The sequence below is a fragment of the Calonectris borealis genome, chromosome 3 (assembly GCF_964195595.1).
Source record: "Calonectris borealis chromosome 3, bCalBor7.hap1.2, whole genome shotgun sequence".
Taxonomy (NCBI): Eukaryota; Metazoa; Chordata; class Aves; order Procellariiformes; family Procellariidae; genus Calonectris; species Calonectris borealis.
Genome location: NC_134314.1, coordinates 114,528,146 through 114,544,529, shown reverse-complemented (window position 1 = coordinate 114,544,529; position 16,384 = coordinate 114,528,146). Strand labels below are relative to the sequence as shown.

General features: G+C 54.4%; 1 protein-coding gene and 1 long non-coding RNA gene across 2 annotated transcripts; both read left to right on the top strand.

Moving 5' to 3' along the window:
• The first annotated feature begins 2,999 nt into the window (after positions 1-2,999).
• Positions 3,000-8,186, top strand: LOC142081249 (T-cell activation Rho GTPase-activating protein-like). The gene is made up of 6 exons (XM_075147939.1): positions 3,000-3,049; positions 6,192-6,276; positions 6,380-6,433; positions 7,493-7,591; positions 7,827-7,988; positions 8,073-8,186. The coding sequence occupies exons 1-6, from the start codon at positions 3,000-3,002 to the stop codon at positions 8,184-8,186; spliced, it is 564 nt and encodes a 187-aa protein (XP_075004040.1).
• Positions 8,187-9,799: 1,613 nt separating this feature from the next.
• Positions 9,800-10,522, top strand: LOC142081459 (uncharacterized). The gene is made up of 3 exons (XR_012673333.1): positions 9,800-9,836; positions 9,923-10,083; positions 10,436-10,522. It is a non-coding gene; the product is annotated as an uncharacterized LOC142081459 (long non-coding RNA).
• Positions 10,523-16,384: the final 5,862 nt, after the last annotated feature.

Here is a 16,384-nt window from a genome sequence, read left to right as displayed (position 1 = left end):
AATGGGGGTTTGGGCTCCTTGCCTTGAGCCACCTGCGTTAAAAGAAACGCAATGAAGCTGATGACTCTGGTCCTGGACGTCTCCCTTGCCCGTGTGGAGGCAGATTGCCTGAGTCTCGGTCATCCTTCACTTTCTGTAGTCATTTACAACAATGGTTGCTTTTGAAATGTTTTTCATGGTGCAAGTGCTCTTTGGCCTTTCCCTCTCTCCCCCTCTTTCACAGCGCATTGCTCTTAGGAAAACCTGCTGATGACATGAGATGTGCCAGATGAAAATAAGTAACAAAAATAACCTCTTAACCTCTGCTGACTGGATCCGGCCACTTTTGAGCAGGACTTTCCTAAGTGTAAAATGGCTGCGGAGAGGAATCTTTACCGTCCAGATTCCTAGGGCTACCGGGACTGGGGGCTAAAAAGACAAGAAAGCATGGTAGCCTGCTTGCTTTATTTTTGCTTCTTTATTTCTTCTACTACCTTCTCCCATAGGTGTTCCCACCTTTCGTCCCTTAGCTCCTCGCAAGCACGGACTCAGCACTGGATCACGTTTTAGAAATGATTTGTTGGACTCCTTCCAAGCAAAGACTCAAGCGATTCAGACCTGCCTGTATTTTCCAGTTCAGTATTTCTTCTAGTCAGGGTGTTGTTGATTCCGTAGCTGTTGAGAGTTGGAATCTTTGTTGGAATCTTTTTCCGAGCAGGTCATCATGAAAGCTGATAGGGAGCAGCAGTTGATCTGAACTGGCCCCGGCGACCCACCGTGCAATTAATTGTTCCCCTCACTTGGGTCATGGAAACAGGTTTTTCTGTGAAGTAAGTACGTGCGGCTGCTTCAGGGGAGGTGCACCCAGCTGATACAGGACGTAGGGGCCTTGAAAGCCTGTCTGTTCTGTGGGATTTTGGAACATGTTTTTGGAAATGCTGGTTTTAAGTGGGAATGAACGAAGACATTTGCTACCACCTTGAAGTGTTTCCGCAGTCAGAGTCACGGCTTCAAGAAAACTGCGATACTGAACTGCATGTGACAAGGAGGAGAAAACGCTGTTGTTAGTAACTCTCTGAGAAGCAGAACATTGAAGGCTCGGGGTCTGTGCCTTCGGGCCTTGTCTACCTTGCCTTTCCCATTTGTGCCTGCTAAAAAAGGTGCAAGCTTCTGTTGCTGGAATAAAAAGCAGCCGCTGTTTCAATTGCACACCTTGACAGCTACAGCAATTACAGAGTTGCTAACTCCCCTGCTCTGACACCCAAAGCAAAACAGACTTGTTCTGAAGGCTTTGTACGAATGTACGGCTTTCAAATATGGCACTCCTTGGAGACATGGCTGGTTCGATAGTGGGTTCCCTTGTTCCTGGTTGGCAAACTGAAAAGCACAATGAGGTTGGGCTGCCAAAAGCCGAGCCGGTGCTCTTGAAGAAAATGCCGGTTGGTTTTAAATAGGCAAATGTGCCTCCTCTCGAAAACCTGTTCCACGACACAACAGCACGGTTTTCAAAGAGCATTAACACCATCATGAAGACAAACCCGGGTGGCGAATATTCACACTCAATCTCCAGGTGCGTAACACCTTCCCTGGGGAGAAGGGAGATGCTATTAATATAAACAACTTCTGTATATGAGTCTTTCCCTGGTTTCAATATCCCTGGGTACCTGAGACATTGGCTGGGGACCTACATGAGACCCCCAGCCCCTGGAGTGGCGGCTGGAGCATGGGTAGGTCAAAGGACCCTGATGGGAGCCCTGCAGGGCTTCATCCCTTGCGCCAACAGGCACCTTCCCTTGTCACACCACAGAGCACCTCATGGGCTGGAAAAGGGATGCTCTGGAGAGCTTCTGGCAAATCTCTGGAAAAGAGCTTGTCTCGCCACCTCTCCCAGGGGCTTCCTCAGCTCTGGTGCCCTCCCCAGGGACAGCCCCACCAGGTGGGTGCAGTCAGCATCGCAGGAGAAAACAGGCAGCGGCCACAACCGTCAACACTGCGGGAAAGCTGGGAACCCAGAGACCCTCCCAGGCTCTCCAATCCCGGAAGAGTGGGTTTAGATCCCTTCTCCCAAAGTGCTCAATTTCCTTGAAAGCATTAACCGCTGGACCCACACTGTTTCTCACTGCAGTGTTGTCGTGGTTTAACCTGGCAGGCAGCCAAATACCACGCAGCCGCTCACTCACTCCCCCCACCCCCAGCGGGACGGGGAGAGAATCGGAAGGGTAACAGTGAGAAAAACTCGTGGGCTGAGATAAAGACAGTTTAATAGAACAGGGGAAAAAAGGGAAAATAATAATGATAATGATAAAATATACAAAATGAGTGATGCACAACGCAATTGCTCACCACCCGCGCTGACTGATAACCAAGTAGCGATCGGTACTTCCTGGATCACGCCTACCCTTCAGATACTGAGCATGATGTCACATGGTATGGAATACCCCATTAGCCAGCTGGGCTGGCTGTCCTGATTATGTTCCCTCCCATCTTGTGTACCTAGCTCAGTCAGTAGGCACGGGAGCTGTCCTTGGACTAGGAGGGCACTTAGCAACAACTGAAAACATCAGTGTGTTATCAACATTCTCCTCGTACTAAATCCAAAACACAACACTAGGAAGAAATTTAACCCTATCCCAGCCGAAACCAGGACAAGTGTAAAATAGCCAAAAGATCCTTTTGGAAATGTCTCTGATTTCCTGCGTTTTTCCTGAGCTCTCTTAGCCGCTTCTATTTCAATCAAGGCATTGCTCAGTGTCAACAGTTAAACCAGACACACGACGCCAAAAGCTGACTGGATCCTTTTTTTGCCATCAGGAGGGCCTTGCGCACAAACTTGTCCCTGGCTGTGTTGGCCGCTCGGTGGGTGAAGGTCACAGGTAACAGGGCAGGACTCCTTTCTGGTGCTCCTCCAGCCGTGTACGCCGAGGGAAAAGCCTTAACGCCCAAGTGCGCTGCTCCATGGACATGAGTACTCCTGCCTAAGCTCACCACCCATTTCATCTCCATGTGGCTCTCGGCAGGAGATGAACGGCTCTTCAGTGCTGGTGGTTCCTCCCCTCTTTCAGGAAATACGGCAAGTTTTCTTCCTTGTTGGACCTGCCTTAATTCCAATGTCTTGGGGATTGAAAGCTGGCACCGCATATGTGCCCACTGTGACTTTCTATGCTGCTGGGCCTGTGGGGATGGTTGGGGCACAAAGGATGAAACCTGAATTACCAACTGAAATACAGCTATCGCTAGCCTGGGTGCAAGTGGAGCCAGGAGCTGGTCCTGAAAACCATCAGCCGGGGACACGGAAAGCTTTTAGCAACTGTGGCTCTTCTGGAATAGACTGTGCCATGTGCATCCATGTCTCTTAACAACACTTCCTTACAGCTGAAAAGAGGTTTGAGATCTTGCTCATGGCTAAAGGAGGGTGGTGGCCTGGGACGGTGGCTGGGGCGTGGGGCTTGCATTGCCTATGCCCAGCTGTGCCCACAGGCTGACAGAGGAAAGGCTTTCCCTGGGGAAGAGGCACCAGCCAGCGGTTGAGATGGAGGAAAACTTCACCACTACTTTTGCTTGTAGGTGGAAAGTTCTGGGTCAGAGAGGAATTCCACATCTCCCCGAGCATAGCACAGGTAAATGGCTGTACAGCAAGTTTTTTTTCTTTGTTTAATTTTTCCTGGAAGAGTCTTATGTTGGTACCGAGTAGAGGCAGAATGTCAGACAAAGTGGCTCACTGAAAGGGAACGATATAGGGAAAATTACTTGGCTTAAAAGCCCGATTGCTCTAGAAGTGGAATCCTTTTTCTCTAGAGCTTTTTTTTTGGAAGGAGGCAGGGGGAGGGGCATGGATGATTTATCTTCAGAGCTCCTAAAACATGCATTGTAGCAGTCAAGATACAATATGCCTTTCTCATGTACCTTTTCTTTTTTGAACATGGTGAATTCAATCTGCTGATCAATAGCCCACTGAGTTCAACAGGCACCTTTCATTGTTATCCTTTGCCTCAAGAGCTAGATGCAACCTCCTGTCACTGGTGTTAGCACAATTAATGCAGATAATCTGCTATCTACTGTGTAATAACCTAGGCTACCTACTACCTAATGACCTATGGGAGAGTACAACCCGATCCGATGTTACACATAACATCAGCACTAGGAAGAGATGTGAGGTTCAAATGAAAAATGAGGCAGTTTGACACCTTTTAATAGCTTGCAGGAATAAAAAGGGGAAGCACGGTACGTATAATACAAAGAAAAATAATATGGACTTTGCCCCTAAATTTCTGAACCTTCTGTGACAAGTTCTGTCATATCAAAGCGCACGTCTGCAACGCCCTGCGCTGCACTCTGCGGGTCCTGTTCACACCCAGTGGCCTGGATGATGGGGCAGAGCGCACCCTCAGAGAGCTTGCAGCTGGCACACGACTGGGAGGAGAGGCTCATGCGCCGGAGGGTCCTGCTGCCAACCAGAGGGACCTTGACAGGATGGAGGAAGGGGCTGACAGGAATCTCATGCAGTTCAACAAGGGGAAGAGCAAAGTCCTGCACCTGGGGAGGAACAAGCCCTTGCACGGGTATATGCTGGGGGACACCCAGCTGGAAAGCAGCTGTGCAGACACATGGGGTCATGGTGGACCCCAAGTTGACCAATTTAGAGCAAGCAAAGAGCCCTTGGGGCAAAGAAGGCTAACTGCATCCTGGGCTGCAGTAGGCAAAGCATTGGCAGCAGGTGGAGGGAGGTGGTCCTTGCCCTCTGCTGTGTCCTGCTGTGGTTTCCCCAGTGCAAGACAGACACGGCCACCCTGGAGAGAACCCCCAGGCCAGGGCCCCCCCAGGGCCCCTCCCACTTTCCGTTGGCCTCGGAATCTCGGTCCGTTGGAGCCAACAGCCACCAGAGACAGCAGGACGGAGCTGTGCTGGCACGCAGCAGCGCTGGGAGGAGGCAGGCTCTGGCCCAACAGCGCTGCCGCGGCACCGGCACCAGCACCCCGCTTCCCAGCCTCGCTGTCCACGCCTGGGCAGCCTCCTTGCTGCACGGCGAGGGTCCTCCTCTCCCGGGCAGGATGGGACAGGCCAACTGCTGCTGCGGCTCCAGGTGGACATGGCTCCCATGGCTTGGGGACACGCGGGCCCCCGCGGGCCCCCAGCAGCGGCCTTTCTCATGCCCGCCGCTCTCTGCTTTGCAGGGAGGCTCTCACCGATGCCGAGACGGTGCTGAGCGCGGACGTGCGGCTGACCCGGGGCCGCAAGAGGAGCGAGAGGCGCCTTCTCCTCCTCCAGGAGGAACTGGTGGTCGCCAAGTTGCAGTAAGACCCCCAGAGCCCAGCTGCCTTTCCCCCAGCCCTGGCCCTGGCACCAGGGCAGGGACACCCTGGCACCTTGCTGCTGGGTGCACCAAGGTCCATCCCAATGGCAGGTGGGGGACAGGGCTCTTCCCGGGGGCACCCCAAGGAGGCCACCTCCAGCTCACTGCCTGCCTCTCCTCTGCAGACGTGGCACCACCCTGCGCCCACAGCTCCGCCTGGCCCTGGACCAGCTGTGGGTGCTGAGTGGTGGGAAGGAGGCAGCAGGGCAGGAAGAAGAGGAGGAGAAGGAAGGCAGCCATGAGGACAGCACCTCCATCATCCTCGCCTGGCCCACCGGCTCCTGTGTTGCCACTTTTGCGTGAGTCGTGGTGCCGCGTCCCATGGCAGGGCACGAGAGATTCCCAGCCATGCCCAGGCCCTCTTGGGAATGGCCTCTGCTCCCCGTGCAGAGCCTGGGCAGGGAGCGGGCAGCACGCATGCAGGGAGGGATGGGGGGGCATTTCCATGTCCTGCATCCCCTGGTCACCTTTTGGTCCCCAGAAGGGAAGGGCAAAAGCAGCGGCTCTGGCAGGACAGAGGGAGCCAGGCCTTGGGCAGTGCCTCCGTCCTGCCCCACGGGGCTTCGTCCTGCCCCTGTGTCCTTCCCCACGGGGCAGGGCTGTGTGGGCGCCCGCCTCTGCCCACGGGCTGGGGGCAGCGGGATCTGACGCGTTTCTTCTTTCTTTCTGCAGCTCCCGGGCGCTGAAGGAGCTGTGGCTGGGCACACTGCTGGGGTAAGCTGGGGGGATGCTCCAGGCACAGCCGGACAGGGGAGAGGTGCCCCCGTGGCTACAGGCAGCTCTCGGGCAGAGCTGTCTGACAAGAGAGAAGAGGCAGCTTGGGGCTCACGCAGCTCTCTCTCTGTCCCTTCCCGGTGCACAGGACACCAGAAGGAGCAAAGAGAGCCAAGGTGACCCGTCTGCCATCCATCAAACTCCTGGAGAAGGAGCTGAGCCACCACCATGCCGTGAGTTTCTCTCTGCTCTGGGCTCTGTCCTCGAGCACTTTTCCTGCAGCCCAGCATCAGAGCATCGCTGCTCACCTTCTGCCACTCCTTCTCTCTTTCCCAGTGGAGGACATTCAGCGCCAGGAGCCTGCGGAGGCTGATGGAGGGCCAGGCAGAGGTGAGAATGGCTGCCTTTCAGCCTCCTCTGGCTGTGCCGGGCTGTGCGGCGACTGGGGTGAGCTTGTGCAGGAGGGAGGGAGGGAGGTCCCATGGTGCCACTCGGGGAGCGGAGAGGGTTGGGGAGCCACCAGGAACGCCGGCACGTCCTCACTGGCGGTGCTGGGAGGAAACCTGCTGCGCGGGGCAGAGAGCCTGGGAGGGCAGAGGGTCCCAGCTCTGCCGTGCTCAGGCTGCTGGTGCCGGGCGGCAGCTCGCCGGTGGCCCTTTCTGCTGCAGGGCTGCTCTCTAAGTGCAGCCTGGTTCTTGCAGGGTGATCCCACACAAGGGCCTCCGACGGCCCCATCTGCCAACAGAGTGGGACTTTGCCACTCGGCAGGTGAGTTTTGGTGAGAAAGGCAGGGAGGGCCTTCTGTTCTCCTGAACTGGCACGTCTGCAGAAGTGAGGATGCTGCTGCTGCTGCCCTTCGCCCAGAGGCAGTTGGTGCCCATCACGCTGCAGCAGGAGAGAGCTGAGCCCTGGGGACCCTTCGATAGTGCCCAGCGCTCGAGGTCCCCAGAGCCCGGCGGATGGGTCCCCGCTCCTCGGCCGGAGCCGACGGGAGCTGTGCTCACTTGTCCCTTGAGTGTCGCCATGCAGGTGTGGCACCCCAAGGGAGGACGTCACCTGGAGGAGCAAGGACACCCGCTGGGCAGCAGCCGCTGGACGTGGTTCTGCGGGGACACGCAGGCTCTGCTGCTGCCCACAGCTTGGAGGAGGGCAGGGCGAGGCCTGGGACAGGCTGTCCCGGTGGCACGCCGACTCTCGGGAGCCTCCCACCTGGAGCCGCGGCTCCGGCTGCTGCCTCCCTGCTCGTCCTGCCGCACCGCTCAGCACCGCGCTGCAGGCAGGGCAGGGCAGGGCAGGGCAGGGCAGGGCAGGTTCCGGGAGCGCTGGCCTGGCGGTTTCCATTGAGGGGCTCTTGCTCTGTTTTCCTTTGCAGCAGCAGGGAGCGCCAGCAGCAGGAGGAGGGGGCTGCCCTGGCCCTTTGCTCTGCGGTGGAGCCCGGCCGCTGCCCAGGCGCCAGGGCAGGCGGGCTCCGGCTGCAGCAGGGCGCTCTTTGGCCAGCCCCTGGCAGCCCTCTGCGGGGAGGACGGCACGCTGCCCCAGCCCATCCAGGTAAGCCAGCCTGGACAGGGGGCCCCAGCCCTCCCTCCGGCTGCTCCGGAGAGGCGGTGGGTGTCCCCAGGAGCTCCAGGGATGGGCGACTGCGCTCTTCACCCCCAGAACACGCTTCTGCTCCCAGCCCCTTTGCGGGGGAAAGGAGCTGGTTCTTGGGCAGAGCTTTGGCCCCGGCCACCGCTGTCAGAAGGCAGCTCTTCAGCCAAGCAACTGTCTCCTGTGTCTCCTTCAGGAGCTCCTGGATATCCTGCATCAGCAAGGACCATCAACGGAGGGGATATTCCGCCTAGCTGCCAGCGGGACGGCGTTTCGGGAGCTGCGGGAGGCCCTGGACAGCGGCGCAGACGTCGACCTGGGTAGCCAGCCTGTGCTGCTGCTGGCCGTCATCTTGAAGGTGAGCGCTTCTGACCTGCAGCTGGAAGAGCCCCTGGCTGGCCTGGACTCTTCAAAGGCTCACCGCGAGCCCTTGGCATTGCAGGACTTCCTGCGAAGCATCCCTGCCAAGCTCCTCGTGACAGACCTCTACGAGGACTGGATGGCGGCGATGCAGAAGAGCGTCAAGGAGGAGAAGGTGGAAGAGCTGAAAGCGTAAGTGTGGCCAGCAGCCTGCCTGTTGAGCAGGAGCCCTGGCCGCTGGCTGAGAGCACCTGCAAAGCTGCGCAACACAGCCGCTGGCTCCCACCTGCCTTGGGCAAGCTTCGGGGACGGCTGTGGGCAACAGCTGCTCTATTACCGTTGCGTTCCTGTTCCCCCAGCGTGGCCGAGAAGTTGCCTGCAGCCAACCTCCTCCTCCTCAAGCGCCTGCTGTCCCTCCTCCAGCACATCGGCCACAACGCCTCCACCAGCAGGATGAGCTGCAGCAACCTGGCCATCTGCCTGGGGCCAAACCTGCTGAGCCCAGCCAGCGAGGACCTGCTCCCGCTGGAGGCCATGCTGGAGGTGACTCAGAAGGTACGCTCTATTGAGCAGCCGGCTGCAGCCTTCCCGAACCATCAGAGCTCGGCTGGTCAGAGGTCCCTGGCTGCCTCCTCTCTTGAGCAAATGCCGGTGGGGCGGCTGCCTGGCAGAGCAGCCCCACAGCCACAGCCTTCTGCGCAGAGGCAAGGGTCAGGAGTGGGAGAGGCTGCTTGACACGTTTTCCGCCCCCTGTGCTGAAACCAAGGATGTGATGTGTGCAGGTGAAGGTGCTGGTGGAGTTTCTGATTGAAAACCATTGTGAAGTCTTTGGGGAGGAGACAACTGGCCTTTCCAGTCCCTCAGCTGAGGCATCACCAGCGCCCATGGACAGATCCACAGGTATGAGGAGGGACTGAGGCTCATCACAGCCTCAGCAGAATGCTGGCGTAGGGCTTTGGGTGCGTTTTGGTTTAGCTGTTGTCCTCTTGCAAGAAATCACTTTGCTGCCCATGCTTCTGCTTTCCAGAACTGCCTTTAGAAGAGCAACGGGGCCGTGCAGGCGACGCAGACATGGAGCACCAGGCAAAAGCCTTCCTGGACACACCAGCCTCTCTGCTTGTCCTCCAGAAAGCAGCAGGGGCAGACACGGTGGCGGGATCGGAAACGGCAGAGGTATGGCAGCTCCACAAACGCCGGGACAACGTGTCTCGTGTAGGAGGGTAGTTGCTGAGGAGTCCAAGTAGCTGCTGTGCCTCTTCCTGGCGCTCGAGCTCTGGTGGCTTTGTGTGGGGTTTTTTATCCTGCAGAATGATACGTGGTAAGTAAAACCAGAAAGGTGGTTTCTCGCATGTTAGGCACCTGCTTAATGAAAGGAAAGACCTACAAAACAGCTAGAGAAAGGGAGATTTCAAAAGCAAAGCCTCCCACCGCAGAAGGTGCTATTGCACCAAAGGGATATCCACCGAGCTCTGTCTGGGGAGGGCAGAAGAAACCCCGCAGAACGAAGCCGGCAAGCCTTTTCTTGCGCGGAGGGGGACCACAGGCTCCCTGCTGAATGGCCCCCCCCAAAATTAACTGAGGGTCACACAGCCGTGTGAACATGGTGTTCCAAAGTGAGGCCCTTGGAAGAAAGGGCTCACGCAAAGCAGCCAAAGGGGTCTTCTCTGGAGAGCTAAGGTAGCAATTTGCCAAACAGTCGCTTACTACTCCAGGGCGTCCCTTGCCAGCCTCTAACGCCAACATTTCTGTTCTAGGCACCCGTTGCTTTGCCTCCAAGCACCCCACAGACCACGGCAGACTCCCTGGGCAGCGCAGAAGAACTAAAGGGCCTTTCAGAGGAGAGAAGGTAAAACGAGTCAGCTTTGGTGAAATCAAGAACTGATGCCAGTTGCTCCTGGCTTTCCCTATCTAATCACATTGTGGGATGGAAAGGTTTGCAGGCTCCCGCCGGGACAACGAAAACCAAGGAAAAAGAAAGAGACAAGAGGTCTGGGCAGACGAGCGGGAATGCCAACGAGCAAAGAAAAGAAGGAAGACAGAAAAAGACGGGGACTGAAGGAAAGCAGGAAGGTGCAGAAGGTCAGGAAGGCCAGGTGTGTACCAGGCTCTGCTGCCCATCTTTCCCAGCTCGCAGCAAGGGACAGCGAGGGATGGTGCTGCGTGGGGTTTGGGAAGAACTCCGTGGCAGCTCCCCGGGGGCTCCCCATCGAGCCCTGCTGCGTGGCACAGGGGCACCGGGCATCTCTGCACAGGCACAGGGCTCTGAGGGCATTACCCGTGGGGATAAGGCGCCAGAGCCAGCCCGTAGCCAATGCCAGCAACAGCTCTCTCTTCTGGGCCATAAAGAATTCCTCGTAAACGCTCTTCCCCAAAGAAAAGGGAACAAAATCCTGCCTCTTCCTGCCTCTAGGGATTTATCAGATCTTTCTGACTCTGTCGTTGCAGGGGCTGATTTGTTTTCACCAGCTGAACCGCTGTGACTCCTGGGCCCCCACAGCTGATGTGCACAATAAAATGGTCTTTTCTCTCTTCTGACTGTGTCTGCCGAACGATATTGTGGAGTGGGGAGCTGTTGCTTTGTGATGAATGCTCGGGGAGGAGTTTGGGATCGTCCCTTGTGCCAGCATCCTTTCCAGCGGGCATCAGGCCTGAGTTGGGATGCTTTAGGAGTGAAAGCGAAGCACAGAGTCCCACAGGAGGGTGGAGTTTGGGAGGGACCTGTGGAGGTCATCTGCTCCAACCCACCTGCTCCAGCAGGCTCACCTGGAGCCAGTAAAATGTATCACCCCAACAGTAAAATATGGGTTTCTCATGTGCAGCTGGAATATCATGTGTTTTCATTTGTGCCCGTTTTCTCTGGTCCTCTCAGTGCACACTCTTGAGAAGAGCCTGGCTCCCTCACCTTCTTTCCTTCTCAGCAGGTTTTTATACCCATTGATAAGACACCCCCTGCCCTCCCCTCCCCGCCCCCCCCAGTCTTCTCTTCTCCCAGCTGAAGAGTGCCAGCTCTCTCAGCCTCTCCTCATGTGGCAAGAAGAAGGAGAATTTTCACTGGTCCTCTACTGGAAACATTTGGAAGGCCTCCATCTCAAGGAAGAAATTTGAGACATTAGTCTTCATCTAGGTTGCCTCATGAGCTGTGCGATTGCAGTTTGGTGTAGAAATGCCAGAGGCATCATTAACAGGGTGTTAATTTGGCAGTTCCGGTCATTCAGCTCATCGGAGCACTAAGCTGGACACCCGGAGAGGGCAACTGTGTGTCAGCCAGGCTGGATGCTCAGTGTTGAGCACAGCAGTGGCACAGCAGTGCCACAGCCACTGCTCGAGCTATGTGTGCGCTGGCAACTTGCCCCTGAGCGTCCTCGTGCCCTGACATCTTGCATCTCTCAGGTCGCTTTGACAAAAAGTTATTGACAAAGGTATGAAGGTGGCACGGGGCACAACTGCTGGAAGAATCTGCCACGGTCCTTGTCTTGGTGGGAAGGTGTTGGCAGCGAGAGCTACGTCATGGGGGACATTGCTTATCGCTAGTGCAGCAACCGAGTGAGGAGGTGCTACCATTTGCCACCTACCATGAAGGTAGGCTGTAACGGAGAGGATGCGCTGCTTTGCCGCATCCCTAACAACCAGAAGTATCAGCTTCAGTTCCTTCAGTGTCTTTCAGTTACCACGTGTGGCTTTCTACGTGGGTGCTACTATTTTGCTGTCGAGGGTAGCTTCTGTCAAGCGTTGTGCTTTGGCCTTTTCTTGGTCTCTACTGAAAGAGTTGATAGCGTCAATCCAATGCAGCACGTAAGAGAGCAGCGTGCCACCAATGGGGGTTTGGGCTCCTTGCCTTGAGCCACCTGCGTTAAAAGAAACGCAATGAAGCTGATGACTCTGGTCCTGGACGTCTCCCTTGCCCGTGTGGAGGCAGATTGCCTGAGTCTCGGTCATCCTTCACTTTCTGTAGTCATTTACAACAATGGTTGCTTTTGAAATGTTTTTCATGGTGCAAGTGCTCTTTGGCCTTTCCCTCTCTCCCCCTCTTTCACAGCGCATTGCTCTTAGGAAAACCTGCTGATGACATGAGATGTGCCAGATGAAAATAAGTAACAAAAATAACCTCTTAACCTCTGCTGACTGGATCCGGCCACTTTTGAGCAGGACTTTCCTAAGTGTAAAATGGCTGCGGAGAGGAATCTTTACCGACCAGATTCCTAGGGCTACCGGGACTGGGGGCTAAAAAGACAAGAAAGCATGGTAGCCTGCTTGCTTTATTTTTGCTTCTTTATTTCTTCTACTACCTTCTCCCATAGGTGTTCCCACCTTTCGTCCCTTAGCTCCTCGCAAGCACGGACTCAGCACTGGATCACGTTTTAGAAATGATTTGTTGGACTCCTTCCAAGCAAAGACTCAAGCGATTCAGACCTGCCTGTATTTTCCAGTTCAGTATTTCTTCTAGTCAGGGTGTTGTTGATTCCGTAGCTGTTGAGAGTTGGAATCTTTGTTGGAATCTTTTTCCGAGCAGGTCATCATGAAAGCTGATAGGGAGCAGCAGTTGATCTGAACTGGCCCCGGCGACCCACCGTGCAATTAATTGTTCCCCTCACTTGGGTCATGGAAACAGGTTTTTCTGTGAAGTAAGTACGTGCGGCTGCTTCAGGGGAGGTGCACCCAGCTGATACAGGACGTAGGGGCCTTGAAAGCCTGTCTGTTCTGTGGGATTTTGGAACATGTTTTTGGAAATGCTGGTTTTAAGTGGGAATGAACGAAGACATTTGCTACCACCTTGAAGTGTTTCCGCAGTCAGAGTCACGGCTTCAAGAAAACTGCGATACTGAACTGCATGTGACAAGGAGGAGAAAACGCTGTTGTTAGTAACTCTCTGAGAAGCAGAACATTGAAGGCTCGGGGTCTGTGCCTTCGGGCCTTGTCTACCTTGCCTTTCCCATTTGTGCCTGCTAAAAAAGGTGCAAGCTTCTGTTGCTGGAATAAAAAGCAGCCGCTGTTTCAATTGCACACCTTGACAGCTACAGCAATTACAGAGTTGCTAACTCCCCTGCTCTGACACCCAAAGCAAAACAGACTTGTTCTGAAGGCTTTGTACGAATGTACGGCTTTCAAATATGGCACTCCTTGGAGACATGGCTGGTTCGATAGTGGGTTCCCTTGTTCCTGGTTGGCAAACTGAAAAGCACAATGAGGTTGGGCTGCCAAAAGCCGAGCCGGTGCTCTTGAAGAAAATGCTGGTTGGTTTTAAATAGGCAAATGTGCCTCCTCTCGAAAACCTGTTCCACGACACAACAGCACGGTTTTCAAAGAGCATTAACACCATCATGAAGACAAACCCGGGTGGCGAATATTCACACTCAATCTCCAGGTGCGTAACACCTTCCCTGGGGAGAAGGGAGATGCTATTAATATAAACAACTTCTGTATATGAGTCTTTCCCTGGTTTCAATATCCCTGGGTACCTGAGACATTGGCTGGGGACCTACATGAGACCCCCAGCCCCTGGAGTGGCGGCTGGAGCATGGGTAGGTCAAAGGACCCTGATGGGAGCCCTGCAGGGCTTCATCCCTTGCGCCAACAGGCACCTTCCCTTGTCACACCACAGAGCACCTCATGGGCTGGAAAAGGGATGCTCTGGAGAGCTTCTGGCAAATCTCTGGAGAAGAGCTTGTCTCGCCACCTCTCCCAGGGGCTTCCTCAGCTCTGGTGCCCTCCCCAGGGACAGCCCCACCAGGTGGGTGCAGTCAGCATCGCAGGAGAAAACAGGCAGCGGCCACAACCGTCAACACTGCGGGAAAGCTGGGAACCCAGAGACCCTCCCAGGCTCTCCAATCCCGGAAGAGTGGGTTTAGATCCCTTCTCCCAAAGTGCTCAATTTCCTTGAAAGCATTAACCGCTGGACCCACACTGTTTCTCACTGCAGTGTTGTCGTGGTTTAACCTGGCAGGCAGCCAAATACCACGCAGCCGCTCACTCACTCCCCCCACCCCCAGCGGGACGGGGAGAGAATCGGAAGGGTAAGAGTGAGAAAAACTCGTGGGTTGAGATAAAGACAGTTTAATAGAACAGGGGAAAAAAGGGAAAATAATAATGATAATGATAAAATATACAAAATGAGTGATGCACAACGCAATTGCTCACCACCCGCGCTGACCGATAACCAAGTAGCGATCGGTACTTCCTGGATCACGCCTACCCTTCATATACTGAGCATGACGTCACATGGTATGGAATACCCCATTGGCCAGCTGGGCTGGCTGTCCTGATTATGTTCCCTCCCATCTTGTGTACCTAGCTCAGTCAGTAGGCACGGGAGCTGTCCTTGGACTAGGAGGGCACTTAGCAACAACTGAAAACATCAGTGTGTTATCAACATTCTCCTCGTACTAAATCCAAAACACAGCACTAGGAAGAAATTTAACCCTATCCCAGCCGAAACCAGGACAGTATGCACCCCTTATTCCATACCATTTACGTCGTGCTTAGGTCTCACATCTTTTTTTAATACATTTCAATTAACCACCACTATCTTTCTTTATATATACACACATATATATATATGCACGCGCAGATATCATTCCCTCGGTCTATGGACTATCCCTCTAAAATGTCCATTGAGTTCATTTAGTCCATGACTTTGGGCTCCATCTGTTATAACAGTCTTTCAGGGCCGAAGAGATGGTGTGCGGTGCTGGGCCGTTGCATCCTGAAGCCAGTTCTCATTTCGGTACTGCTGCGCTCATCCAGTTCTATCATCGTTGCACTTTGCTCGGTTTCATCGGAGTTAGTTCATTCTTCACTAATCTGGGTGATTTTCACTGTTATACCACTGCTATATCATAGAAATAATGATATACAATATCATGTAACAGTTGACATCAAAATTCAGTTCATTGGCTATTTTCACCCAAAATCAAATCCCCTTGAGGTACACACCGGACCTCCCCATCCTTTCGCATCACCCACCAGGTGTACCCAGGTCCTTGAGCAAAAGCAATCCCACGGATGGGTTTTCCCTTGCCAGAGGCAGGAGTAACCCAGACTGTCTTCCCCAGCATATTCCTTATGTGCACGACAGGGACTTTATCTCCATCTACAGTACGTAAGAGTCTTGATTGAGCAGGGCCAGCTCGATTGGCAGATCCCCTGGTATTGACTAACCAGGTGGCCTTTGCTAAATGTGTATCCCAATGTTTGAATGTCCCACCACCCATTGCTCTCAGTGTTGTCTTTAACAGCCCATTGTATCGTTCGATTTTCCCGGAGGCTGGTGCATGGTAGGGGATGTGATAGACCCACTCAATGCCGTGCTCTTTGGCCCAGGTGTCTATGAGGGTGTTTCGGAAGTGAGTCCCGTTGTCTGACTCAATTCTTTCTGGGGTGCCATGTCGCCACAGGACTTGCTTTTCAAGGCCCAGGATGGTGTTCCGGGCAGTGGCATGGGGCACAGGGTATGTTTCCAGCCATCCGGTGGTTGCTTCCACCATGGTGAGCACATAGCGCTTACCGTGTCGGGTTTGTGGGAGTGTGATATAATCAATCTGCCAGGCCTCCCCATATTTATATTTCAACCATCGTTCTCCATACCAAAGAGGCTTTACTCGCTTGGCTTGTTTGATTGCAGCGCACGTTTCACACTCATGGATAACCTGTGCAATAGTGTCCATGGTTAAGTCCACCCCTCGATCACGAGCCCATCTCTTCCTTGATGGCCTGACACGTCATGGGCCCACCGAGCTATAAATAGTTCACCCTTATGTTGCCAGTCCAAATCCACCTGAGCCACTTCAATCTTAGCAGCCTGGTCCACCTGCTTGTTATTTTGATGTTCCTCAGTAGCCCGACTCTTGGGTACGTGAGCATCTACGTGACGTACTTTTACAGTCAGGTTCTCTACCCGGGCAGCAATATCTTGCCACAACGCGGCAGCCCAGATGGGTTTACCTCTGCGCTGCCAGTTGTTCTGCTTCCACTGCTGCAACCACCCCCACAGGGCATTTGCCACCATCCATGAGTCAGTATAGAGATAAAGTACTGGCCATTTTTCTCGTTCAGCAATGCCCAAGGCCAGCTGGATGGCTTTCACCTCTGCAAACTGGCTCGATTCACCTTCTCCTTCAGCAGTTTCTGCAACTTGGCGTATAGGACTCCATACAGCAGCTTTCCATCTCTGATGTTTTCCCACAAGGCGACAGGACCCATCAGTGAACAGGGCATAGTGCTTCTCGTTTTCTGGTAGTTTATTATACAGTGGGGCTTCTTCAGCACGTGTCACCTCCTCCTCTGTGGATATGCCAAAATCTTTGCCTTCTGGCCAGTTCGTGATCACCTCCAAGATTCCTGGGCGACTGGGGTTTCCTATTCGGGCCCGTTGTGTGATCAGCGCGACCCACTTACTCC

Bases quoted from the DNA above. Each gene is read 5' to 3' on its own strand.
- LOC142081249 (XM_075147939.1), top strand. From the start codon at position 3,000: ATGAACGGCTCTTCAGTGCTGGTGGTTCCTCCCCTCTTTCAGGAAATA. The intron at 3,050-6,191 runs GCAAGTTTTCTT...CCCGGTGCACAG, and splicing joins CCCCTCTTTCAGGAAATACG to GACACCAGAAGGAGCAAAGA. The intron at 6,277-6,379 runs GTGAGTTTCTCT...TCTCTTTCCCAG, and splicing joins AGCTGAGCCACCACCATGCC to TGGAGGACATTCAGCGCCAG.